Source organism: Larus michahellis, chromosome 15 (assembly GCF_964199755.1).
Source record: "Larus michahellis chromosome 15, bLarMic1.1, whole genome shotgun sequence".
NCBI lineage: Eukaryota > Metazoa > Chordata > Aves > Charadriiformes > Laridae > Larus > Larus michahellis.
In genome coordinates, this window is record NC_133910.1 from 2,997,455 (window position 1) to 3,023,579 (window position 26,125).

A 26,125-nucleotide genomic window follows, 5' to 3' on the forward strand; every position below is an offset into this window, starting at 1 on the left:
AAGCGGAGATGACTCCAGCACAGCCGGGCACGTGGCGGCTCTGCCATCGCTCCGCAGCCCCCGGTTTCCCAGCGTCCTCCCCCCCGCCGTAAGGAAAAAGGCAGCAAACAACCACCAGCAGAAACCAGCTGCTTTTCAATAGCTTCTGCTGGGGGAAGGGCTGCGGTAGGACCGGGCTTATCTCTGCGTTTTATCCTTCAAGGTCAGGAGACGAAAGACTGACTGGGATGTTATTTATTAATGACACTGGGGAACAACCCGCACGCCAACGCGCAGAGGCCATGCAGAGCGGCGCCGGGCACAGCCCCAGCCCCCACGGCTCCCCGCGGGACTCGCACCGGCTGCCGGGCAGCAGCCCCGCTTCCCGCTCACAGCCTGGGGGCCCTGGGTGAGGGATCCCGCTGGGCTCCTCTGGCCAGAGCGGGTCCCTCGAGTCCTGGACCTGGGGCCATTGCAGACTCTCCCCTACAACAGGAGGACGAATGAGGGGTCGGGGAGCCCCTCGCTCTGCCCTGGCACCCGCTGCCCATGGCTGCAGCCCACCAGCGTCCCAGAGACGCTCCCCTGCATCACCAGAGCGGAAACCCCAGACCTTTGGTGTCACACACGGTCCCGTCAGCAACCCCAGAGCATCGCACGCCCCTGTCCGAGTCCTCCCACGGGATAGTCACCCACCTCCGGGCAGCAGCGCTCGACACAGGAGCACGGCACTGCCCCGGCCACAGCGGGGGAGCTGCAAGATCACGGTGGCTTCAGAGATGGCACTAACTGCGCCCCCGCTGAGCGAGAAGCGTTTCTGAAGGCAAATACATCAGCCAGAGAGGAAGGGGCAGAATTGCACCCAGTTCCATCACCCAGTGCTCCCAGGCAAGAGGCCGCTGGGCGGGCAGGCAGGAGGAGGGGATGCAGATGAAGAAGGAACCCGAGGCGGAGGGTGAGAAGCCATCGGGGAATATGGAGGATGCTGAGACTCCTGGGTGCAGCCGGCAGCCATCCTGGGGCCGTGCACGGGGAGGGCGGTGCTGGTCATGCTGTGCGAGTGTCTCTCTCATACTGACACGGAGCAGAAGAGGAGCATCACCGGGGAAGGGGTGACGGAGGCGGTGCCGGGCAGCCTTGCCCTCCTCTGCCCTGCCTAGCTGCTGTAGAAGATGCGGATGCGCTGGGTGATGTCCTTGCGGCACAGGGGACAAGTGTGCAGCCGCTCGCAGCAGGTCTGGCAGCAGCAGACGTGGCCACAGGGCAGGAAAATCATTTGGGTCTGGGGGAAGAGACAGAGGAGAGGACACGGTGAGTGTTGCTGTCCCCTAACACTCATCCCAGCAGCACTCTATTCCAGCACAGGAGAAAACGAGGCTGGGGGAGATGGGGATCGCCCGGGGGTGTCACAGCGTGGGAGGCAGCGCCCCGCACCCCGACCTCCATCCCCGGCACAGCCCAGCGCGGTGTGTGCAGACAGCAGGAGCGCAACAGGCCTGGGGGAAGGACTCGGGTCAGGGCTGAACCCAGCAGCCCTGCGAAAGCGTCCCACGGCGGCTCTGCGGACAGTCCAGTGCCGGAGCCCAGCAAACTCCTTCCCAAGCCCACTGGGAGCCCTGCCCTGCCTCCCTCCCTCCCTCCCCGCTGCGGTGCCTAAGCCAGGCCGTGCTCCAGAGCTGGAGGGATGAGCACCCAGGCACTGCCCAGAGCCAGGCTGGGGACACAGCTCCCGGGGATGTGCTGGATGCTGCCCTCACTCCACATCCTGCTCCAGCACCACGTGCATGCCGGGGTCTCACCTCCTGCTCCATGCAGACAACGCACTCTGACTTCTTCTCATCCCACTGCAGTGGGGGAGCCGTCGGGACCACAGGGCTCGGGGGCTCCTCGAAGGGAGCGCTGGGCTCTGGAGCTGCAGGGACCTCGGCATCCACCGTCCTCAGCAGCTCTGCAACCACAAGGTCTGAGCACCAAGAGAGCTGCCCATCTCCCACCCACCCGGCGCGCACGGGGATGGCTGCAAGCAGACAGGAGCTCAGGGCTCCGATAAGTAAGAAAGTCGATGGTACCAGACTGACAGTGCAGCCCGAGCTCCGCCAGCGGCCCCTGCCTCTCCCACTCACACACCAGCCCTGCACGGCTCCGCTCCCCAGAGGGAAGCATCTGGCCCCACAGATCTCCCCGTTCAAGGCTCAAGTACCTGCTGCGAGCGTCAAACACCAGGTGGAAAAGAACGAGTGGTACCTGGGATCGTCTTGGCCACAGCCAGGATCTCCTGGGCTCGCTTGAGGATGGCTCGCTGCAGGCCAGCCTCCGCCACGCCGATCTGCGGTGCAGGAGGAGGGCTGTTAGCTCTCGGAGGGGAAAGGAGGAGACACATGGCCCCAAGGGGACACTGCAAACTCTTGGGCCTTGCTGGCAAGACCCAGCCATGCCAAGGGAAACACCTCTGCCAGGTGTCAAAGCCAGATAAGGGAATTCCCCTGGTGCCTTTTCTACTACAAAGAGCACCTGAGGGATGTCGAACGCCAGATCCAAACCACAGCTGACCCTGCAAGTGCTCTGGGAGAGCTCTCGCCTCCTTGGATGGGGCACAGAGCAGCAGTGACACCTCTCCCTCCTGGGAGGTGACACACCAGGAGCACCAACACTCCCTCCTGCCAGACCGTGGGCGTAGCCACGAGCACAGCCGGGCTCAGAGCACGGGCAGGTTCAGTCCCAGCGCAGAGTCGGTCCCAGCCTGCACTGTGTATCTGCTGTCTCGTACCTTTTCCAGGTCACTGGCAGTCATGGTGCTGAGCGCTTGCAAGGATATTCGATGGTGCGCAAAGACTGGCATGTACCGTTCCGCAGACAGCTCGATTAAAAGGTTCACCAGCTGCCTCTCCAAGCCCTCCTCCTGCAAAACACCGGGCGAGCTCCCAGACGTTGCTCTCGAGACAAAGCACGGGGCCAGGCAGCAGCACGGCTGGCAGCACGGCCAGGCAGCGCGCTCATTCCCCCCCTCTGCCCTGCGTGAAGCACTTCTCACCCCCGAGGACACTAAAGCTCGAACGCCCAACAGCTGGAGGAGCTCTGCCCTAGGCCTTTCCTGAGCACAATTCAAACCGCTGTGTTTTGGGAATGAAACGTAACAGTTTTGGCAGCCGATGCCTGCAACAGCGCCTGCTTTGCAAACTCGAGCCACTCTGCGGCACGGGCAGAGCTCAGACCCGTCCCTTTGTGGCCACCCCCGCGGGTGTTTTAACAGCACAAAGTCCTGACTCAATATGTTAGGGCAGGAACGGACAGGAGTTGCTGCATTCAAACAGATTTGCAGGGGAATTTGGGGAGCCAAGTGGAGCTGTTTGGGGGTTTAGCTGGAACAAAAAGCCCTGGCTGGAAGGTGCTCAGAGCCCTCTGCTCCTGGCAAGCATCTGATGGTGGGATGGCAGCTCCCGCTGGCAGGGAGCTGAGGGGTTGGCTCCTTACAGACCCAGGCAGCCCCGTAACCTCCAACCCACAGGAATGAGAGAGGGCCGCTGGGCAGCCCCGCTCAGAGCACGACGGCTAAATGCAGGGCAGCCCGGGCTCTCTCCTGGCTTGTCAGCCTGTGTGAGGGATCTGTGCCCCGCTCCCTGCCTCGGCTGAGCCTGCGGGCCCAGGCAGGGCTGCCTTCGCTCCCCTGCACCCTGCAGGGCAGAGCACAGCTACGGTGAGAGCATTAACTGCAGCACCGACCTGGAGTTTCAGCGAGAGGGGCTTCTGGTTCAGCAGGCGTTGGTACTGGATCAGCCAGTAGTTCTCCTGTTTGGTTTCGCTCTTTGCCTCCATTTCCAGCTGGAAGACAAACTCATTCATTCAACAGCCCGAGATAACGCTGCAAGTGCTATTTAGGGAAGCCTGAGCTGGACGCATAGGAGGGGAAACCACCAGCCTTCAGAGCGCTGCCATGGGCACAGTCACGGTATAATGGGCATTCCCGGCCTTCTGCCGGCTGGTCCCACTTTGATCCCCACATCCAGTCTAGGGTTGTGCATCCCTCCGGTCGCTTTGCCCCAGACACTGGAGCCTGCTCTCTTGAAGCTCAGGAGAGTCTGGAGGTCTTCAGGATTACAAAACCACAGGCAGGGCCCTTGGGGGATTGCGCTCATTCCCCCGCCATGACTCCCTTTCCTGACGGGGGAGACTGACAATGATGACGGTGCCTCACACAGCACCAGGGACTGGCAGTAACTGTGCCCCTGAGAGTTTACCATTAGCACTTTCTGAAATTAAATTAGTCTCTGGACCCGGACACAACCCCTCAGAGCCCTCCTCTGCTCCCCTTTATCCCTGTGCTGACCCACGGACTCTCCCCCTGCAGCCAGCCCATGCGCTTCCTCATCTACGGCACCTAATTAGGGGCCTTCATTACCAGTATTTGTTGCAGTTCTTCTTCCCTTTGCTTCTTTTCTTTGAGCAGCTGCTGCAGCAGGTAGCCGAGCGCTTGGCGTTGCTCCATGATCACCCCCTGCAACAGAAGGACTCCGGCATCCACATCTCCGTACCGTCCAGCTGCGAGCAACCAGCCTGCCCTCACTTCCAGCAAAGCACTCACCATACCCAAAACCAGTCCCAGCAGATGTGAAGCCCAGTGCTCCACAGGCCCTCGGCCCAGCTGAGCAGACAGCCTGAACCCTCTCCCAGCAGCTGGCAGGGCAGAGCCAAGCTGAACTCATTTCTTTTGGTTCTGCACTGACCGTTATCCAGTGGTGCCAACCCCCAGCACACCCCAAGCAGCCCCAGGCCGTGTTGGCCTGCAGCAGCTCTTCATCACTCCACCAGATGTTCAGTCAGTGGCAACCCAAGTGTTCACGGTCCCCCTCCTGAACTGAGACAGACCACCTGAAACTAGGTCTGGAAGCCTGCAGGAATGCAGGACAGGTAAGGTAGCCACCTCCCCATGCCTTGCTTTCTCTCGGGTCCCACACCAAGCACCCCCGGGTCCTTGGTGTGAGATGTACTTACCGCAAGGCAAGTCATCACTGCGGTCACACCGCTGGGGAACGAGGAGAGGTTAATTGTCTCAGGAACCTCAGACCATGTGGCATCTCTGCATGGTTCAGTCCCAGGTAGCTCATACCAGCTGGGAAGACCATTAACTAGCAGAAGCCAGTAGTCATCGGCCACAAGGATTTCAGATGTCCATGGACAAAGGGATAAGGACTCTGTTAGAAGGCTGACCTCCTAAAGAAGTGTGGGGAAACCTTCAGTGATTCGCATCTGGACCCTACACAGGGACAAGGTCCTCTGTCTAAGCAGGAGACAGGAACGCCTGTCTCTCACAGGCAAAACCCACCAAAGATCAGAGATGCGTTGCCCTGATGGAGGCAGGAAAGCTCTTCTGCGTCAGGACCTCCGCAGAGGTCAGAGGGACGACTAACAACACAAGGGACCTGCTCCAGATGAGAAACCTGGGCAGCTTCAGCTCACCTTGAGATGAGCCGGGATTGCTCTCTCCCAGACTGACCTTGCCCCAGAGACCTGTGCAAACGCCCCCCTTTCTCAGGGTGCTTTTGGTTCTTCCCGCTTTCTGATGACTTATCAAGTTCGTTACTAAGGCACCTGTATACTGGGGGAGGAAGCAAGAGCCTCCTTCACGGGGGGTATCAAGCATGACCACAGAAAAGCACTTTGTGGGCCCTGCAACCCCCACCATGCACTGGCGGGGGGCGGGTTCAATCACAGCAGGGAACCTTTGGGCTGTAGATGGCCAAACAGCCGGGGGGTAAACAGAGATGAAGCTGTCTTACACCTTGCTTCCCAGCATCCAGTGCTGAAGTTGCCAACGTGCTGTGCTGCCTGCTGGGCAGAGCCCCACCTTCTGCACTCTGCTGGAGCTCCTGTGGTCACTAACAGGAATCACCTCTGCCATGTGAACTACGTCTGCTGGGCTTCCTTCGTCTTCCCTGCATGAACTTTGGGCAGTCCCCCACCATCAGGCCTCCGACACTGCAGCGTTGTATGGAGGAGCTGCATGAGTTACGGCAGCATAACCCAAATTTTACACTTCAAGGTGACCAGCACAGGCCTCAGAGTCAATCTGGTCTTAAGTCAGCGCTTACCAGCCTGCTGGGTGCACTACTCCTGGAAACCACCTGGGGTTTGCTACTGATTTTGGGCTCACTAAACAGATGACCTAATCTGGCAAACAGCACATACAAGAAAACAACTGATGCAAAGGCATTATAACAAAATTTAAAGCCAAGCTGCTTAAGCCAAACTTGATATTTCTCAACGTGTGACTGCTGATGAGGTCAGCCCATCGAATGTGGGATGGTGGGGCAGAGCAGCCTGGGAGACGAGGCTTAGAAATGAAGGGGGAGAGCTGACAGCCACCACTGGCAGGTATTTAAAAACAAAACACAACACAACAATGTCAGAAGACATGCGATGCGCGGCAGGCAGGTGTTTCTGGGACAGCCAACAACTGGATCGCAAAATACCTTCCCCACCCAGCAAACCTGGAACCACCCATTGCTACCAGCGCTGGCTCGCTTGTCTCTCCCCTGAAAACGCACCGGGGTGTTTAGGAGCAGCAGCAACGTTCCCATGTTAGCACGACAAAGAGGGTTTTGTGGTGTCCTGGGGGGAAGTACCCTGCTGCCTAAGCATAAAACCATCTGGAAACCGCAAGGAGCAAAAGAAGCAAGTGGAGCTTTTGCGATCCCAGAGCCGAGAGAGAGTGGTGGGGCAGCCCCAGAGCCCTACATACCTGCAGCGTCTCTGTGTCCAGTTCTTGCCTCTTTAACTCCAGCTGTGTCAACTGCAATAACTCTGTTTCTATTAATTTAATCTAAACAGAAGATGAAACATTTTTTACTGACATGTGAAATGACTTTAATTTATGCTCTTTTAAAATGAGGTCTAACTGCTGCCCTGGGAGGGACGGCACTGCAGAGCTGCCCAGAAGTTTGGGGAACCTGCCAATGCCCTTCCATGATGCATGCTCTTAGGGTCGCTCTTCGTCTCTTGCCTGAGGAGCTGTGTCCCCCACTCTCTATTTGTCTCTCTACTCTAAACACCTTCTGTTCAAGTCTAGAAGCGAGCTGCAATCAGTCTGTTAGGCCAAATGTTTTGCAGCCACTCTGGAAGGCAGCAACTGATTGTCAAAGTCCTCCTAGCACCACCTGCAACTGCAGATGAACTGGGGCAGGGTCCTGGTTTCTAGATGCTCCAACAAATCCCATAATGATACGTGCTCTTTCAGGTGGGGCAGCTGAGACACAGAGAGGTGAAGTGAGTTGCCCAAGATCCCCCAGCAAAGCCAAGATGAGAGCCCAGCTCGCCTATCTGCCAGGCCACCTCTACCATCCCCAGGCCGTGCTGCTTAACGTGCGCCACCAACCACGAAATTCCTGCCCACACCGGGGCTCTGCAGCAGGTGGAACCCAGGGCTCCTGCCCGTTCGCTGCCTGTGCAGGCTGCTGGTGGGATGGATTTCAATAGGAAAAGGTCCAGGGTCCAGCCACGGTATCAAGGAACAAACTCCCTTTGTTTACAGAGCAAATGTGAGCAAACTGCAGGGCTCTTATTGATGAACTCAAGCAACGGAGGGCTGTTAGACTCGTCTCCTGGGTTGTCCATGCACAATCCATAGGCTTCTAGCACAATGCAGAGTGGTCACTGAGTGACTCAATATATCCAAGCTCTTAAGTTTATCCACCAACTCCTGACCTGAGACTTTCCTGCTAGTGTCAGATCAGGAGAGGGAAGATTCTGGAGCACTTTGTCAGAAACGAGCCACCCATTTTCATGCATCAACCTCCGCTATCTTCCCATACTCTTGCATTAACCACCGTTACTTTCTCCACCAGCTCTCGCTCTTCCCCCTGAGTATCGCATTGCACCTTCTGCAGAATGGAGCTCAGAAAGGCAGGCTAAGAATGGGAAAGAAAAAGTGAACTTATGGCTCAAGGTGCAGTTCCAATGTGCTGGATGGAGATGCAGTGGACTCATGTGGAAACAGCAGCCCTGCTAAGTACATAACCTGAAGGAAATAGCAGCTGCAATTGCAGATGACGCCTACAGAGGCAATGCAGGTCTGTCCTCTAGTGACCACTCTCCAGCACTTCATCCACATTCGTGCTGAGATGATTGAAGCAATGGCAATTCCACTACTTCCACGAACCTAAAACCTGCATTGTCACTCCCTCCTACGGAGCTGGGAGCCTGTAGTTTAACCCACCAGCACTGCCCAATGCTCTGCTACAGAGCTCTTAGCAATACAAGAGCTCTTCATTTCCTCCAGACCCTGCTCTACGCTCACAGCCCTTTGATCTTCCTCAGAAGCGTCTCATCGAATGGTGTATGAGCTGAGTAGCTGGTTGCTCTTTCTTCTGTCGCTGACTCACCTGGTTCCTGATCTGCCTGTGCATAAGATCCTTCTTCACTTGGAGAGCTTCAAAGGCAGCCTTCTGCATCTCAATCTAAGGGACAGGCAAAATCCTGCTTAGTGAGGTTGCTGATGCAGCTGCAAATGGGCTGAGAACCCTGTTACCTTGCAGTGACTCATGCTGAAGCACCCGAAGAGTGCTTACCCTGGGCAACCGCGTCCTCATTACACCATGACTTAGAGCCCACAGTCCCGAAAGGTAACACCCGCTTTACAGACAGACACAGAAGTTATATTCATGCTCTTCAAACAGACATTTTGAACGCTCTGTAGGAACCCCACCTCTCATTTTCAGCAGCGCTGAGCCTCCAGGCTATGCAATAGTGCCCAGCACTTCTGAAGAATGAGCTGCAGAGGTCCCAGGTTCAAAATGAGGTATTCAAAAGGAGCAGAGGCCTTGAAAATGCTTCCTGCAGGCAGCTTGCCCCAGCTCACCCAGGAAACCTGCCCAAAAGACAGGACTTCTGTTTCAAAATCCTCTCCATTAATCATCAGACCAGTTTTGCTTCCCATGGTCTGTGCTGCTGTCTTTTCTGAAAATGTTTCTGTCTAGTTAAAAAATAAATACATGTTTCTTTCAACCACCCAAGTCAGTTTGTTAGAATACCAGAGATTCTCAAAATTTAGTGTGTGGTGTTAAATAAAGTAACTTTTGCATACAGCCCAGCCCAGCCACCATTGCTCCTGTGACCCACCCTTGATGCTGCTTTCATGTGCAGTTGCTTTCCCTTGATCCCCCCGACCCTGCAAGCAGTTCGCTCCCTCGCCTACCTGCTGCAAGATCTGACTGACAGCTTTGTTCTGATCCAGCTGTTGCCAAGCCAGGATTTGCTGGAACTTCTGGTCCATCTCAGCCAGGCTGCAAGAAGAAGGATTTGCCATGGAGTTACCGCTGGGTCTGAGACTCTCAATGCAAACAAGAGGAAAAGTGGACAACAGGGAATCCAGGAATGGAGAAATTTGTTACTGAGCAATGTTCCTGAAGGCTGACAGATTTAAAACCTCCATCCCTACAACCAAACCAAACCTGCGCCACAGACCATGCCAGAGCAGAAGCACCACTGCTGCCTGTGCACAGCTCAAAGTCCACCCAGGGGCTGCTGCTGCCCCAGCAAGTGTTCAGGTGATGAATTTGCACATCAGTGTTCCGCACTGGAAAGGGTGTGCTGATGAAGGAGACCCGGACAATGTGGCCATATATTGCCTGCACTTGCAGTCAGGACCGTGTCTGCCCACTGCCCTCCGTAGGGCAGGTCACAGGCACACAAGGGTGTTTCTGTTCGGTGCCAGACGCTGCCAGATTAAAATTTCTCACCATCTTGCAAATACAGAGAGACAGAAGTTTTCTGTACCTACATCAATGCAACAAGTCCTACATATATACAAACAGCATCCTTCAGACAGCCCTGGGAGGTGAGGAAAGGAATTCCGTGCTAGAGTTTGACACTGAACTGGCTGGGACACAGGAACAAGACCAGCCTGATTTCATTCTCCATATTTAGCAGGACGTGTAAAGTAAAATAAACAGCGTAAAAAAGTGATGGTTAATCCAAAGTGCATATTCTTGTGGTTAGAAGGTGGTTCATTTAATCAAGTTTGACAGTTTCTTTAAATTGCATTGTCACCCGCTCTTACACGGCGGTGCTGCTGCATTCCAGCAGCTGCAGGAGCTCCTGGGTGCGCATACGGGAATTACACCGGGGACTGCTGGAAAGAAAGGGACTTTACAACAGTACCACCAGCCCCAGACAACTCCCACTGTACCTGGAGCAGGCCTGGTTGACAAGGTCTTGCCGACGAGACTCGTAGGTCATTTGGATGAGCTTGTTCTTGTAGCTCTCAGCCAGCATTTGCTGCATGGCAGCTAGGAGACAGAAGGGCTGTCAGTCTGCGTCAGGAGCGGGTGTCTAGAACAGGCACTCATCTACCACTGCTGCTACAATCACTCGCGATTAACAGTGCCTTCTCTCTCATTTCCAACCTGTCCTCATTTTTTCCATTTCATTCATTTCAGAGCAGAATCATTCAGCTGCAAGAATCATAGCTATTTATTGGGAAATTAGATGAGCAAACTCCTCTCTGCCTGTGCTTGCATCTCTTCTGAGCTCAGAGGAGCCCAGTCAGTGCCCCCCTACCCCCAGACAGGCTGCAGCTCTGCCCATCCCACTGCGAGTAACCCATCCTTGGGGCGACAACACACACACACCATTTCCCTTGCAACCCCGGCAGATCTGTTGACGATCATCATGAGCAGAAAAGGCTCCCTAGCACCATTCTTCTTTACCAGACACCTCCTGCCTCGTGAACTTGATGAGTTAACATCTGTTTGGTACCTCTGAAATATGAAGCACTTTGTGTGCTTGTTTCCAGCCTCACAAACTCCTTGTGTGACGTGCTGTAGCTACGCAGGGAGCATAGCTTGCACCTCAAGGAGGACCGGCAGCGAGGTGCGGGTGGAAGCAGTGGATCACCTACAGTACACATGCAATGCTACCCCCTGCAGCTCTGCCCCACCGTACCACGCAACGCAGCAAGGGTGTGCATGTGACAGAGCACCTCCCACATGCTTGTCACCTGTTCAAGCATATCGCCAGGGGAAACAGGTCTTTCTTGCACCTTACCACCCCAAAATGTTGTCTGGACTTACAGGCCACTTCCCTTCTGCGTAGATGTTCTGTCTCCTCCTGTGTTATTGCCATCAGCTGTTCCATCCTTATTCTGCCAAACAAACAAGAAGAATTCAGCCACTCCTTCAACCAAGCACCATCTCCCTCCTCCTCCACCCACCCAGCTCGGAGCCCAAGGGCTGGGCAGATTCACCCTGCCACCTCCTCAGGAAAGCCATGTGCTTATCAGAGACACAAAAGCCTCAGCGATTTCTTGGCAAGGGGCCTCTAAATCCATGGGAGACAACATCAGTCTTGCTCAAAACCATGAGGACAGTTGCTTCTTAGACTGGAAAGCGGATCTTTCTGAGAAACAGAATATCTATACAACATACACACACTCTCACCAAACACAGTGCCAGCCCCTTTTTTTACCTTCCTTTCTCTTGAGGCTTCAGCACTTTAAAGCTGACCCAAGTGAGCAGTGTCAGAGCCTGGCCTCCATTCCCACCTCCCGTGTCCTTGTCCCAGCACAAACCCACATGACGCCACTTAACAGATCAGGAACCGGGGTGGCTGAAAAACTATCATCTGACCTACAAAGGGGTTCTTTTTCAGCCAGGTCAGTCCCCCGCCATCCACTTTACTGTCACAGCACAAATAGTTGGCTGAAGGGAGGGGGCAGCATATAGGCAGGGGACAGTTGGGGACAACCACTTTTGGTGGCAGAGCCAGCTCAAAGTGTTGGCTGAACAACCAGCCTTGTTTTCAGTGTATTTCTCCCAGCCTGTACACATTCCTTCATAAACATCTTGCTTTCCAACAGATACGAGATTTCTGTTGGTCCTTGTCAGTTGAATACAGAGGTTTGTTCCCATACTCCTTAGCTAGGGCCACTCAGAGACGAAAAAGAGGTAAAATCACTATTCCATAGGGTTTACCAGATTGGGTAAGACCAGGCACATCTAGTACAGTGTTTTGCCTCCAACAGTGACCAGAACCAGCTGCAGGTATGAGATGAACCTTCCCTGACCTAAGGTGGATTCAGACTGAAAGGAAGGTCCCAGCCCTTTTCCCAGCTTCTTGCCCTTTTTCTAAAAGAGTTTATTTCAAGGAGACTCACCTCTCATTCTCCAAGGATTTCAGAATGTCCGCACTTTGTTTTTGCCTAAAAAAGATACAACAAAAGGTTTCCATCAAGCTGAACAGGACAGCCCCAGAGGGCAGAAAATGACTTTGCTTTTCATGCACAGAGGAGCAGCTTTAAGCAGGCTGGTAACCTTGCGTCGACACCAGCCCAGCGGGGGATCCAGCAGATCTAGGTCAGCGGTACCTAAGAACCAGTGTTCAAATATGCACCTTCCATGAGGAATTCTAATTTTTTCCACGGCACTGCAAAACTCTAACAGCACACATATGTGCGAAACACAATTTTTTAAGGTGCCAAATTCCACTTCCTTTAAATGGGACTTTGGCAGTTCAACAGCTACGGCACCACCTACAGACATCAATCCTGACCAGTTCCATAACGCTCAGAAAGGGTAAAATGAACCACTCAGAACGGGACCAAATAACATGAGCCCCTGAGGGACAGAGATCACTGCAAGACACTCTGGGACCCTGCCTCTGGTTGTCCTCCAGCAGCTTCTGGATACGGCCGGCAATGCCTTGCTCCGCTTGCTTCAACTGCTGCAGCAGCTTCAGGCGCTCCTCCTCCAAATAGCGCTGGTGCTTTGTCAGACCCTCCTCCAGCCTCATCTGGTCCTAGGCCAAAGCAAGAGAGAACCAAAGGAGAACGTGGTCAATTTAGGAAAGGCAGTGTCTTGTACGGGGCCGGCCCAGAGAAGACCTACCTCTCTCACTGTCTGTAGTATCTCACCCTTCTGACTGTTGACCTGCTGAACAAGCAGAGCATGTTCTCTTTGCCCCATGTTCAGGCGCCGCTCAAATTCCAGCTTCTCCTGCATTTTTTTTTCCTGAGAGGAATAAGAAGAAAGACGAATGCCAGAAATCAGTAGACTGCTGGCTCCGCTCCTTCCCAAGCAAGAACAAATTCTGGCAAAAACGTAAAACAAGGCACAGTAATCCCCTTAACTACAAGAAAGGAAGCCAAATGGCTAATAGCAGGCTTGACTACGGGATGGAAACGTTATCTCCTTAGGAACCCAAAAACTGTGATGCAGAAGCTGCTGCTCTCTTTATGACAGTCTCCAAACTCCCCACAACTCATTTCACAGTCATGACGCCGAAGTCCCTGGGCATCAGCTCATACAACTGAAACAGCCAGCACAGACACCCGGAGGGAAGCCCAAAATTAAGGATGTGTTCAATTCCAGATGGCAAGGGGACTCCCTTGTCTGAAGACAACAGAGCGAAGGCAGCAACCCGCTACAAGCAGCTCTAGCCACAGGGAGAGGTGAACTGCATGACAGGAGCTTGTGATTATTTAAAAGTGAGCCTTGCATGGGGGAAGAGACAGAGAGCAGTGAAATAAAAAGAAAAGCAACCTAAAAATGCAGGCAGGTGAGGACAGAAACAAGGATTGCTAGGAGAGAGCAGGACTGGTAGCACCACGAGCCAAAGGGACGTACTGAGCAGCCTGTGCCTGGACTGCTCGCACACGTCTGCCCACCTCGTGTGACAAACAAACCGAGCTTTCAGCACAGAGAGGCAAGAAAAAAGCCACCTGGTGTGAAAGCCCCCAGATCCAACTCCGCAAACCCAGACTGATTTAAACTGGAGCTGCTCGCTCATGAGAGAGCCGGCAGCTTGTCGGCTGCGTGTGTCAGACGAGTCAGCCACAGCTTCCCCCACGCTCTCGCTTGCAGCGAGGAGTGAGCGGCTCTGGCAGAGTGGGGGGGGGTTATGCAAGAAATCAGTTCTCAAAACGTTCAGTTTTGGCTGAGAAACTGGATAAAGGGAGGGAAAAAAAGAAAAGAAAGTGGAGCTGTTCTGCAGGCAAAGCATTTGCAGGGGTTCATCCTTACCTTCCTCTTCTCATAATCCAAGAATTTGTTCTGAAAAATAAACAATATCAGCAGACATTTACTCCAAGGAGCCACTTTTAATAGATATTATTACCCTATGTTATATTTTCCCCTAACTGAGTAAAGACATCAACCAAAGGCACAAGATTACACAGCCACAAAGTCCAGTCATTCATGCTTCTCCAGGGTCACAGCCATTCACTCTGCACTTGCTAATCAGCACAGCTTACCTAACGACGCACCTTGCCTTTCCCAGGAAGGGCCGGACATGCCTAGCACTTGGCAGCGAATCACAAGGTTCTTCTGCAGTTTGCTGTCCCCCCAAAAAACCGCACGTGTTACCACGCTGCACACACCGTGTCACCTTGCCACCCCTGCCCCTCGACTGCACCATGGCTTTCAAGGATGGAGACAGTTCTTTGCGATGCGTCTTCCAGGAGTCACCAGTGGTAACACCATCCTCAGCCCTCAGGAAGGTGACGAGCCACCCACGCCCACAGTGCTGTGCCTGGTTCTGAGCCCTGATGCTCTCTTGGTCCCAAAAGACGCATCTCAGGGAGGCCAAGGTGATGAGGGATGATGTGCTAACTGCTGTGAGATCCACTGATGGAGTGGAGAGACAAATCCAAAACCCTCTCACACAACTTCACACACAGCAGAGCCTCACCTGCCACTCGCTCTCCTCCTCCAAGTACTTGTGCACTGCCCTGTCCACCCCATCCACTGATGTTCCTCCTCCATCATTCTCCAGCACGGGGAGCAGATACTGCGAGGGAGGGTAGTACGCAATTCCACACTCTGGAAGGTATCAGACACAAAACAAGAACATTTGGTGCTTGAAGACCTCCTTGGCAGCATGGCTGTGGGCTGGCTGATGTGTGAGACTGCTCCCAACTGTGCTCGCTCTCCCCATGCACAGACGAGCATCCAAAAGAGCTCCCTCAGCTCAGGCAGGTTTAGCAACAAGAAGCTCTGAGAGGAGATAGTGCCACCCCACCCCACCAGGAAGATGATCAAAGCTGAGAGAGAAATGCTTCCTTCACGCAAGTTCAGGCACGTTGACTTCTGCAGGGCTGCAAATGTTACTGCCCATATTAAACTAAGTTCTGACTGTCCTTTTATTTCAGGGATTCGCACAATGTCTGGCAAGGCACTTCCCCTGCATAAAACGTCTACCAAACCTTCCTGTCTATATTAAAAACTCAGTGTTTACAAACTCACAGTACGTTATTTTTGTCCTCTGAGTTTTCTACCCGGTTTCATCTTTCTCTTAACACACCATCAGTTTGCAGGCCCCAAGTTCTTTCTCATAGAAAATGAGGGTAGAAGGGACCTTGAATGACTACTGAGTCTATCTCCTTGTCCCAGGGCAGCTCTACCTGGATGATGCCTAATCACAGAATCATAGAATCATTCAGGTTGGAAAAGACCCTTGGGATCATCGAGTCCAACCATCAACCCCACTCTACAAAGTTCTCCCTTACACCATATCCCCCAACACCACATCTAAACAAGCCTTAAACACATCCAGGGACGGTGACTCCACCACCTCCCTGGGCAGCCTATTCCAGTGTCCGACCACTCTTTCTGGGAAGAATTTTTTCCTACTGTCCAGCCTAAACCTACCCTGCTGCAGCTTGAAGCCATTCCCTCTTGTTCAATCCTCCCACTTGAGAAAATACACATGAGAAAACAAAACCACAGAGAGATGCAATGACTTCTGATAGTCACTCAGACAGTTTCTGACCCAGCTCTTCCGATGTTTTAACAAAACCATTATAAATTTCAGTGTGACAGTAAGAGGCAAGTCTAAAAGAAGGACTCCTGTTTTGCTGTCTGCCAGCAAACACGCATAACCCACCCAGCAGCCTGCCACACGTGCAGAGCATCAGAAACCACCCCAAGCAGAGCCAATCCGATGTTTGTCATAGAAGCAATCATAGAATCATAGGACACCAGGTTGGAAGGGACCTCAGGGATCATCTGGTCCAACCTTTCTTGGCAAAAGCACGGTCTAGACAAGACGGACCAGCGCCCTGTCCAGCCAAACCTTAAAAGTGCCCAATGGTGGGGAATCCACCACTTCCCTGAGGAGACTATTCCAATGGCTGATTGTTATTGTGAAAATTTTCCTCTTGTGTCCAATCAAAATCTCCCCAGGAGTAACTTGTACCCATCAACGCAATTGTCCTTCATAAATGCAATCTTCGAACACGCCGCAGCACCTAGTCAGAGCACAGCGCAGCCCTCCAAGTTCTCACTGCCGTCCACAGGCCCTTCGTGCTTACCTTTGCAGAGGAACTGCTGAATGGACTCTGTACCTGCGCTGCAAATATCAGGTGATGGGTAGCTCATGGAAGAGGCATCCAGGGTCAGCGTCTCCAAAAGAGAACACACAGAGCTCCAGGTTATTCTGATGGCCCAGGCAGAGTCCAACCGCGGTTATCCTTGCAGCTCCCCAAAATTTCACTTATGGAGTGATAATTTCATGTTACCGTAAATCCTGACCTAAATACGAGGTTGCACTGAATTTCTGCTGGGTGTTTGACACCTTTCAGAGGTGTCCCTTATTTGGGAGCTTCTGAGCTGGCCCTTCAGTGGAACTTCCCCCTCATGCGGACACGTCTACTTTGTGTTTAAATACAAGAGGGCACAGGACTACTCAACTACAGAAATCTTCTACTACATTTCAGTGTGCTGGAGCCCTTACGCATGACACATGGAAGGGATGGCGACACAAAGGGCACAGAGAGGGGTACTATAAAGAACGAGTGGAAGGACCGCTTGCTGTTTTGCCCTACAACATTGGCCACCAAAAGGACCTAATGTTGCCTCCTGTAGAGAAGGGCTTAGCAGGAAGGGCTAGAAAGGAACCACTTTATCAAGGACAGGGGAGCAAGCTGCGCAGAGCCCTCATCTCAGAGACTGCCCGCAAGAGAAGTGAAGCCTAATGTCGTGTGTTTGAGACAGGAGAGCAATTATTCACATCCTCCGTGCTGGTGTCTGAGTCAGCCCTGTTGCCTGACATTTGCGCCACTTTAGTACTGACAAGTTTGGCAGCCAGAATGTAACACATCCATAAAAATCTCGATGCTTGTCCCATTTTGAATGTGCACTCCAGGGAGCCAGAAGCCCGCGGAGGCTGACAATGAGTCAGAGATCTGCCACTGCAACGGAGGCACAAAACTCATCGGAAATATCCCATCTGCTCCTTTAGAATCAGCCTTGGTGGAAAGTGGCTGAGTCAACCTGAGCCCACAAGCACAGTTCGTGCTCTCGAAGCCCTGGCAGATAACACCTGGGGGTTCGCTCCCTGTGGATTCCTTTTGTCATGATTAAGCCATGTCAAAAAGTAATCATAAAAGACTAAAGCAGGAAGGGTACGTAAAAGCTATTTCGGACTCCGTGAACCACATATAGCCTTGTTACAATCCCCCACAGCACATCCTGCCCAAGCCCTAAAAATTCACTTTCTATGCTAAATTTATTATCATATTGAGCAAGTAGGAAAGGAAGCAGCCTGGGAAGGGAAGAGAGACGCGGTTGGCTGTGTGTGTACCTCCAGCGTGCGGACGTGAGCCAGCACCCGCGGCAGTTCTTGCAGCATGTTCTCACTGATATCCAGAGTGCGCAAACTCCGCAAGCCACTCACAGTAGTGGGCAGCTCCTTCAGCTTGTTACCTAGAGGGAGAGAAAAGCCATTTAGTACCACATAACTTTTCCAAAGCAGAACCCAGCAAGTTCATCTGCTGGAGCACCAAACCATAATCATACACATGACTCATTTTCCATACTCTTGCTACAGGGATGGGGCTGTCCTGGGTCACACGAGGACTCCAAAGGCTGCCATTGCCCACCAAGGCAAATGGGGATCAAGATCTACCTGCACTCAGCCCAAGCGCAGCGGTCCAGCAGTGCTTCCCCATGCTGAAAGGACCTTCTTAGCTGAGGTCACTGCTGCAGGTTGGATCTGTGCTCTTTATCGGGAGAATATTCGTAACATGAAGTCTTCTTGGCAGTGCTAGGTTAACGGTTGGACTTGATCATCTTAAAGGTCTCTACCAACCATAACGATTCCATGATCCTTTCCTTTGGTGCAAGTACCAGAGATGGGAGAAAGGGGACTGGTGTGGGACTGCACATCTAGGGCTCAGAGGCCAGGTGCTGCAGACAGCTCTGGCAATGAACTAAGCTGTACTGCCAAGTTCCTCGCCCTCCATTTCCTTCCCTGTTTCAGCAACAACTCCCTGTAACACAGCCTCCTTTTCTCCCAAATTTATGGCACTGCGTATCTAGAAAATGCCCGGGAATCTTCACAAGAGGTACAGTTATGACCTTTGTGTTAGGGCTGTGCAAAGCTGGCAGGGCTACACAGGCTCACAGGACTGAGCTCTGGGTGCGTGTCCATGGACTTAATTGCAATTCAGTTCACCCAGGCTGACTGCTCTGCCTGTGTTACTGAACTGCTTCTGCCAGAGACCTACTACTTTTCTTACACTTGAATCTGCATTCTTAGGTTGGTCTAAATCATTATCCAGAGGGGGACAAGCCCTGGCCTGGGACTCCTCTTGCAGGACACACACAGCACTCCCAGCTCAAGGTGGGTCTCACGCTCCCGGAGGAAGACGTGTGCCTCCAGCCCTCTCGGCACCCTCGACACTGCAGGCATGAGGCAGCTGGGGCTCTGAAACGCTGCCCACGTGCAGGCACACAAGTACGCTTCCAGCTGCTGAGATCAGGCACGATGACCCAACAGCCTCTCCGCTGAGAAAAGGCAATGGGCTGAATGAAAACATCATCCAGAGCAAGTTTAACCCAAGAGCCATGAGCTGAACCACACGGCAGGAACCACGGCAGAGAGTGTGTGCATTTGCTAAGAAGCAGCCGAACAACCCTAGTTAACTCCAAATAACTCGGGGAATTTTTAGGAGTCATTTTCAGCTTAGATGATTTACCCTGCCTTGACAACTATTTGAATTCAAATCCTTCTTGTGTTCTTCCTTAGCATTCATAGTGTAAACTACTCGGTGCTTGCTTTGGTTGAAAGGAGTAATTACAAATGCAGCTCAACACAACCCAGATAATAAATGGTGCTTTGCCCAGAGCACCGACAAGAAACGTGTGTCATACCTTTCACATTGAGCATCTGGAGCTGGGCAAGGTCTCCTATAGATTGTGGAAGACATTTTAAAAGATTCCTTTCAAGGTTTAGGACCTAAGGTATTAACAGAAAAGATATTCAAGATATTCTTTATACAAGCCTCAGGCTGTCTACACATCTCCGCTGTTGGGACTACTCTCAGGCCCAGAAGGGCAACTTGAAATTGGATTTAGGCTTTAAAAAAAAAAATAATTTTCTAGAAGCCCTGGACACAGAATATGTCTAGCTACCACATGCAGCAAGAAACCCTATTCACAACCAACAGCAGCAGCAGGTGCTGAAGCCAGATGCAGGAACTGGGCAGCAGAGTGTCCTCCCCTCCAGGGCAGCGCTCCCCCTCCCCAGCTCCCACAGGGAGCGGTGACTGAACCTAAAGCCGCACGCCGAGCAGAGAGGACCCTCAGCGTGCACTATGACCCGCTGCACTGAGTTCTCCACATAATCACACCAGGGAGAATGGTAAAACCTGAGTATTTTGGGAGATCAAGAGGACTGGAAGCTCCAGCTCTGCTTGCTCACAGCACTGGTTTGGCAGCGTGAGCCATTTGGGCTGACGGCCCTTGCACTGAGCTGGGTCTATATAACTCAGTGTGCCTGCCCTTCTCCTGCTCTTCTCCTGCTCTCCCTCTCCAACAAGCCCGTTCAAGCAACAGCCAAGTCAATGAGACAGATCTGACATTCTGAGGACCATCATTTAAGTTGTGATTAATTAAAAACAAATAGCAGTAACCCCATATTCGTGCTGTCCTGTAACGTGCCCTTTACAGACACTTGGGATGCAGCTGCAAATCTTTTACCTGAAGAGATGTCAGCTGACCGATATCAGCAGGAAGCGATGCCAGCTGGTTGTCGTGCAGGTCTAGAACCTGGAAGAATAGATGGTTTCATCAAACAAGGTTGGGAAAAGAAGTCATGGTGCAAGAATGAAAGGTTATGAATTATCTAGCAATGAAAACTACTTCACTTCTAATGGGGCTTAGAAAAGTGGCTTAAGTTTTCAAGGAGACATAGGCACTTAATTCTTGTAGGTCTTTAGAAAACTCAAACCTGTATATATTGATAAAGACACAAAAGACTAGGGAGAGCGGTGACACCAAAGGAGCTGTTCCACAGAACTGGACGAGCCAACTGGATAAATCACTTCCATGGAGCCAGCCTGGCAGAAAAGGACATTTTCTGCAGGATCGGTGAGCTGAAGTGCTCCACGGAAGCTGCACTGCTCCAACACCAGCGCAGGGAGAGGGCAGGACTACGCCTGGAGACCTCCCTCCAAGGGGAGAAGTGAGCTGCTGGAATGACTCTGCCTCCTGTGGAACCACAGCACGCAGGTGGCGGAGCTGAAAGCCCTCAGCGTTTATATGACAGGTACGGCAATACAGCCCATCACACTCGGTCACCCATCACCAGTTTCGGTCCCAGTCAAACGCGCCACCAGTGCAGGAGAGAGACGGATCTACCCCACAACACACCGACCACCACCGTGAGAGGCCGTTGAGGGGGCAAGTATGGGATTGTGAAGAGGATAAATGAGTCCTGGGACCGATTACGATTTCATACAAACCGCTATTTGTCTACCTGGGAGGGAAAACTAGGAAAGGCGGGTTTCACTGATTCTTGGCAGACAGAAGGGATTTATTTGGGTGTCTGTGTTTTAATGCAGCTAGAATGCATGGAAAATAGGCTTCAGATTAACTCTTAAGAATCACAATTACCTTCACAGTTATGAGACTCAGGAGGCTGCAGGACTTTGGAACTAAAGATGTCAGATTATTCGTATGGATAATCAGCACCTGAGGAGGAAAAATCCCTTGGAAACAGGAACACAAGAGACACTGCTGTCTAGAACAAGCACATTTGTTGAGATTTAATTATGGAGGCTGTATAAGAGCACAACATCTTATTCAGTATGATATAAAATATTAAAATAATACAATTAAAACAAGAACCTAGCTCCTTACATGAGAAATATCATTAGATAGGCTACGAGAGAAACAACCATCTCGTCTTTCATGACAGAAGTTAGCTCTGAAGCACACAGACAGGATTCGCCCTACCCAAACTGCTCTCTACGTAGTAGCGTACAAGTGGCCAAATTCATTACAAGCAAACTCCTTCTGAAGCAACATATAAACAACCACATACGGTCATTTCAAACACCACAAAAGTATTCACCACATACAGTCATTTCAAACACCACAAAAGTATTCAAGCATAATAATAGAATTATCTAATAATTTCTGATTGCAACATTACCTTTTTTTGCAAGACTTTACAAGTTGCAAAGGCCCCATAAGGAACCTAAAAACAATTAAAAAACAGTCGTGTCAGACTTCTCAAGATATTATATTTGTAAGCACTTCTACAGAATCCACCTGTAAAGTGTGAACAACTAACTTTAATGAAAACACAAGTGATACTTAAAATTACCGGCCCCTGGTTTTGGCCCAGGATGCCAGTACTTCCCAGTTAGCTTCCATTTAAACGGCTGGCAATGGCTCTCCACAGTAAGCCAGTGTCGTGCATAGCAGAGAACAGACTGAGGTTTAGGCAGAAGTTCAGGTCTTGCGTGATTTAATATTCAATGTGCAGATGACTCAAGAGTTCAGGCGTATTTTCAGTTCCTCATCATACAAATGTATTCTATGGTTTTGCAACCTCGGCAAACACGCTGCAGGGGGCTAAACGAGAAAGGTGAGCAACAGGCGGGACTCGGTGTCCTCGTATGTGCCAGGCTCTGCAGGAGAGGGGCAGACAGAAAAGGGATGTGCCACCAAATACAGCCCACGCCGGCCAAGGCGGAGCACCGGGACCTGCTCTGCAGCATGGAACCAGCATCAGCCAAACTCTTGTCCAGAGTTAATTTTAAGACCAAACTGATGTCTCACTTTATTTATTGAAACAACAAAGGCTAAAAAGAAACAACAAGGTAGAGTTTTATGGTACCAATCCAAAAGGAGCCGCTGGGCACCCAAGACCAGCTGCAGCTATGGATGGAGCTGGCTCAGTGCATCCTCTGTCTGCCAGCCTTTTACCCAGACGGGCTCGCAGACTGTCCCACACAGCTCGCAAACCTACACACAAGATGCTCTTGGCTTCTGATCTTGGAACAAAACATGCCAAAGTCTCAGCAAAGCCATTTCATACTGCACAGCAGACAGCTGTCCGCCCCAGGATGGTCCCAAATCTCTCCCCAGAGAGCAGTGTAGTATCTATTAGCTTGTTTGGTAAAGGCATCCTGTGACAAAAGGTTACACGGGTACAAATGTGTTTTAGAAACACGGGACAATTAATAAAATCTGAAAGTGAAATAAAAATGGGCTTCTGCTTAACAGGATTGCCTGGCTGCCAGAATGAAAAGCTGTGTCCCCTCTGAAAGTCTGGCAATCTGTCACTAACGGCTCACACTCCAGCAGACAGCTTGTTTCTAATTTAGCTGGCTGCCATAAAAGAAACCAAGCTGGAAGTGAGATTTCCATCCTTAACCAGCAGCCTGGAACCAGGAATTTTCACTTATACAGAAAAATAAGTACAGGTGGCAGACTTTGTAGCTCTAAGATTAGAAACAGTCAGACTTTGGCAAACAAATTCCCTTATGACCAGCAAAATTAGACCATGAGGTCCCAAACTAGGGTCCTGCCAAGGTACTGGTGGAGGATACTCTGCTATTCCCACCTTGTCAAATGAAAATGGATTCCCAGGACAGAAATATCGTTGAAGCATCAGGTAGGACAGGCAATCTCCCACTAAAAAACGGGGAAGAAACCCTCACCTGAAAGCCAGAGCTCAGCAGACATAGGAAGAAGTGGACCAGTAACAAGGCCGTTTCTGTCTCAAGGCTCACAGACGTGATACTAAATCTGACAGTTGTTAATAAGAACCAGACAGAGAATTCAGACCTGTGAGCTGATAGTGGGAGTTGTGGCGAACGTACCTCTGAGAGTTCACATTTGGATATGTCAAGAATGTCACCAGCACCAGCTTCTTTTGCCTGGAGAGAGAAGACACGCATCCAGAGAATTAGACCGTGCAGGAATACACGGCCTCTTGCTCATATCGACTAAACCACTCAACTGGCCCCTCCCTAGAAAACGCAATCACAGTTCTCTGCCGCAGCTATGTAATTCAAAGATGACTACACCCAATGCAGCTGCTAACAGCAATGAAACTGGACACTGGACAAAATGAAACTCACCATAAGCAGCATTGCATCTCCGGAATTATTTTCTTTAAAAGGTACTGCAAGAGGCAAGAAAACCTGCTTGTGCTGGTGCCTCTGTTAAGTCTTCAGAACTCAATATCCTGAACCTAAACTAAGTTCATGCAATACAGAACTAATCCTGGAACAGACAGATTAAGCTATATCTCCTCAACCCCACAGGAGCTGATCAGAAACCCTCCAACTGAATAAATTCAATAAAACCGGTTTCATTATTGGTACATAACAAAGCCTTCCTTTCCAAAACACCTTACAGACATCCAACAGGCATAATTTTGCCACTTGTAAAACGCAGGTGCCTCTGGTAACGCAGGGGGCATACCAATTCACCCGGCATCCACGACAGAGAACAGAAAAGACCTTGGCGCTGCTTACCAGGCACATTTGGTATTCAAGGCGCTTCCGAGCATCATCGCTGGGTTTCTTCTTACGGAAGAAGAGTGGCATCTTTAGTTTTGACTATAGTTCCGTCTCAGTGGCACAAATGATCAGCATAAGTAAAGGCAGTGGGCTCCGGGAGCATGCATTTGCTGGGGAGCCTGGACTCCAGAACTGCGCTCTAATAAGTGGGGGGAAAAAAAGAAAAAAAAAGAAAAAAAATCACTGTCTCAGCAATTGTCTTTGTTTAAGCCCTTCCCTGGCTTGATCAAACAGGCTGGTTCCAGCACACCTCCAGGGTGGAAGTGTTCGCACGAGCCGCAAAAGCACGGCTGTGTCTCTGAGACGCGCTGGTTGCCGTGGTCATCCCTGTGCCAGATAAAGTTAGTCAAGCTGGAACCGGTACGGAGAAAGGCTATTGAGCCATCAGGAAAACACAGGGTCCCCTCTAGGATAGGAACTAAAAAACCTGTAACTGTCTCAACAGATCAAGCAGTAGGGACAAAAACTATTTAAACTCAAAGTCAATTCTGGCACAATAATAAGCCACTATAAAACGTTCCAGAATAAAGTTAGGCTAGAAATGTGAAAAACTCCTAATCCTGAGAGCAACACAGCTGCCTTCCCCGTCCAGGGCAAGTGAGAACAAACAAGACCCCAGTGAGGTTCAAAATACAGATAACTGTTTGCAAGGGACTTGACGACTACGGAGTAGAGCAGAGCCTCCCCTGGCTCATCACACAGCCCGTCCCAGCCGCTTCCCGGGACGTCACGGGGACCCCACTCAGGCACCGAATTGGGAAGCCCAAGCTAAACTTTGCTTCTCAGATTTAGGGGTTGCCTCGAGGTAAGAAAACACTTGATTCATTTGCTTTCTAGGCAGAAATATTTTCACCATTTTAGCCACACAGTGAGATGAAAGGATTCTGCTTAAACACCTAATAGCTTAAAGTCAGATTTGTAATAAAGCTAAATCAATTTCCAATAGTCTAATAACTGCCTGCAAAGCTAAAAGAACCTCACTGCAGAAAAACTCTAACTACAAACCAGAGCCAAATGCTGCTGCCCCAGCCACATGCTGGGGTGAGCTATCTGCCCCCCCAGGCACTCAGGAGCTTCCCCCACACTCCGTGTCCCCAGGGCAGCCAGACCTTCCCCGAAACGGTTGTTCCAGGTCACTACAGGATTGAGAGCTGGAGAATGTTTTTCTGTTAATTCAACTGGGCTGTATGCAAAGCCACCAGCTGATTCAAGTGTAAAGGGAAGAGAAGGTGAACCAGAAAGAGGAAAGCATGGATCGCAGTAAGATGCCTCGTGAAATCAGAACTGCAGGTGGGTGAAGGGGTAAAAGAAACCGGAGTCAGCTCTGGAAGAGTACTCTGAATCAGCAGGGGGAAAAAAAGGGAGTGTGTTGGCAGATTTTGTGGGAAGGCAGAAAGCTGAGGCTGGACAAGACATGGGCACGCCAGCAGGTGATTAGATGGGTACCAGTTGGCGTGCTGGGGACCAGCTGGGCAATAAAATCAAGGAAGAAAAGGGGTTCGTCTGATGCTGCATGAGAGTAAGGGGCAAAAACTGGCAAAGAGTCCGAGTTGCGGCTGCTGGTGAACAACAGCTCACAAAGGGAGCTGATGCAGGGACTGAGTCTGGCTTGGTGATAAGACTGGGGTAAGATGGGAGAAGAGCAGAAGAGCAGCAGTGAGCCCGAAGGGGGAGACCTGAACTAACTGGGCAGGAAGCCTCGGGGTGCACAAGGAACGTAAGGAGCCATGATCAGCATTGCACGGCAAAGAGGGTGGGCCCAGGCAGGAGCTACGGCTGCCCGAAGTCCAAATTGAGATACACGCTATGAAGCTTGCACGGAAAGTTTCACTTTGCAAGGTATTTTTTAAACGTCATTTTAATAAGCAATTTTAAAAACAATACAAAAAAGTCAGTACATCACCAGTTCACCAGTACGTTCATCAGTGAATGGCACAACTATACAACACAGTTAATTTAGTGCCCAGTGAAGCTCATGTGTTGTACTTAAAAAAGCTGGGTCTCTGCCAGCTCCGAGTCTACAAACTGGTCCCAAACTATACTGAAAAGCACCTACCCACAGGATGCAGCCAGAGACGTTCCTCGCACATGGAGATCTCTGCCAAAAACTAAACAGAGCTTTACACAGATAAATCCTTAGTGTAAAATCAAAATAGAACTTCAGTCTAAATGCATCCAAGCAACTACCCTTCATTTCACTCCAGAAACAAGGGGGGAAGGATGTCCTGTTTCACTGTACTGCTCTCACCGCTCTGCTGGAACAAGCTACAAGACGCAGAAGGTGGCTACAAGCTCACTCTGTGCGTTAGAAACAAACCCTAACAGTTTCACGGCTCTTTC

The 26,125-nt window shown here is 51.3% G+C and overlaps 1 protein-coding gene across 8 annotated transcripts in view; it reads right to left on the reverse strand.

Moving 5' to 3' along the window:
• Positions 1 to 216: 216 nt before the first annotated feature.
• LRSAM1 (leucine rich repeat and sterile alpha motif containing 1) overlaps positions 217 to 26,125 on the reverse strand; it is a 28,009-nt gene continuing 2,100 nt past the window's right edge. Inside the window, exons 1-25 of one of the 8 annotated variants that reach the window (XM_074608273.1) lie at positions 25,842 to 25,953; positions 23,741 to 23,924; positions 23,081 to 23,137; positions 21,403 to 21,447; positions 20,862 to 20,939; positions 19,947 to 20,015; positions 19,119 to 19,203; positions 17,548 to 17,669; positions 16,277 to 16,367; positions 14,656 to 14,786; positions 13,989 to 14,018; positions 12,855 to 12,977; positions 12,626 to 12,765; positions 12,125 to 12,169; positions 11,043 to 11,113; positions 10,160 to 10,259; positions 9,167 to 9,254; positions 8,355 to 8,429; positions 6,716 to 6,796; positions 4,376 to 4,471; positions 3,700 to 3,798; positions 2,747 to 2,878; positions 2,224 to 2,305; positions 1,779 to 1,927; positions 217 to 1,261 (exon numbers count right to left, since the gene is read on the reverse strand). In XM_074608273.1, coding sequence (XP_074464374.1) covers positions 1,136 to 1,261; positions 1,779 to 1,927; positions 2,224 to 2,305; positions 2,747 to 2,878; positions 3,700 to 3,798; positions 4,376 to 4,471; positions 6,716 to 6,796; positions 8,355 to 8,429; positions 9,167 to 9,254; positions 10,160 to 10,259; positions 11,043 to 11,113; positions 12,125 to 12,169; positions 12,626 to 12,765; positions 12,855 to 12,977; positions 13,989 to 14,018; positions 14,656 to 14,786; positions 16,277 to 16,367; positions 17,548 to 17,669; positions 19,119 to 19,203; positions 19,947 to 20,015; positions 20,862 to 20,939; positions 21,403 to 21,447; positions 23,081 to 23,137; positions 23,741 to 23,812 — 2,187 coding nt within the window. In that variant the 5' untranslated portion in view covers positions 23,813 to 23,924; positions 25,842 to 25,953 and the 3' untranslated portion in view covers positions 217 to 1,135. Of the gene's footprint in view, positions 1,262 to 1,778; positions 1,928 to 2,223; positions 2,306 to 2,746; positions 2,879 to 3,699; positions 3,799 to 4,375; positions 4,472 to 4,718; positions 5,188 to 6,715; positions 6,797 to 8,354; positions 8,430 to 9,166; positions 9,255 to 10,159; positions 10,260 to 11,042; positions 11,114 to 12,124; positions 12,170 to 12,625; positions 12,766 to 12,854; positions 12,978 to 13,988; positions 14,019 to 14,655; positions 14,787 to 16,276; positions 16,368 to 17,547; positions 17,670 to 19,118; positions 19,204 to 19,946; positions 20,016 to 20,861; positions 20,989 to 21,402; positions 21,448 to 23,080; positions 23,138 to 23,740; positions 23,925 to 25,841; positions 25,954 to 26,125 lie in introns of those variants that run through there. The other 7 variants (XM_074608272.1, XM_074608271.1, XM_074608279.1 and 4 more) reach the window with 7 other exon arrangements.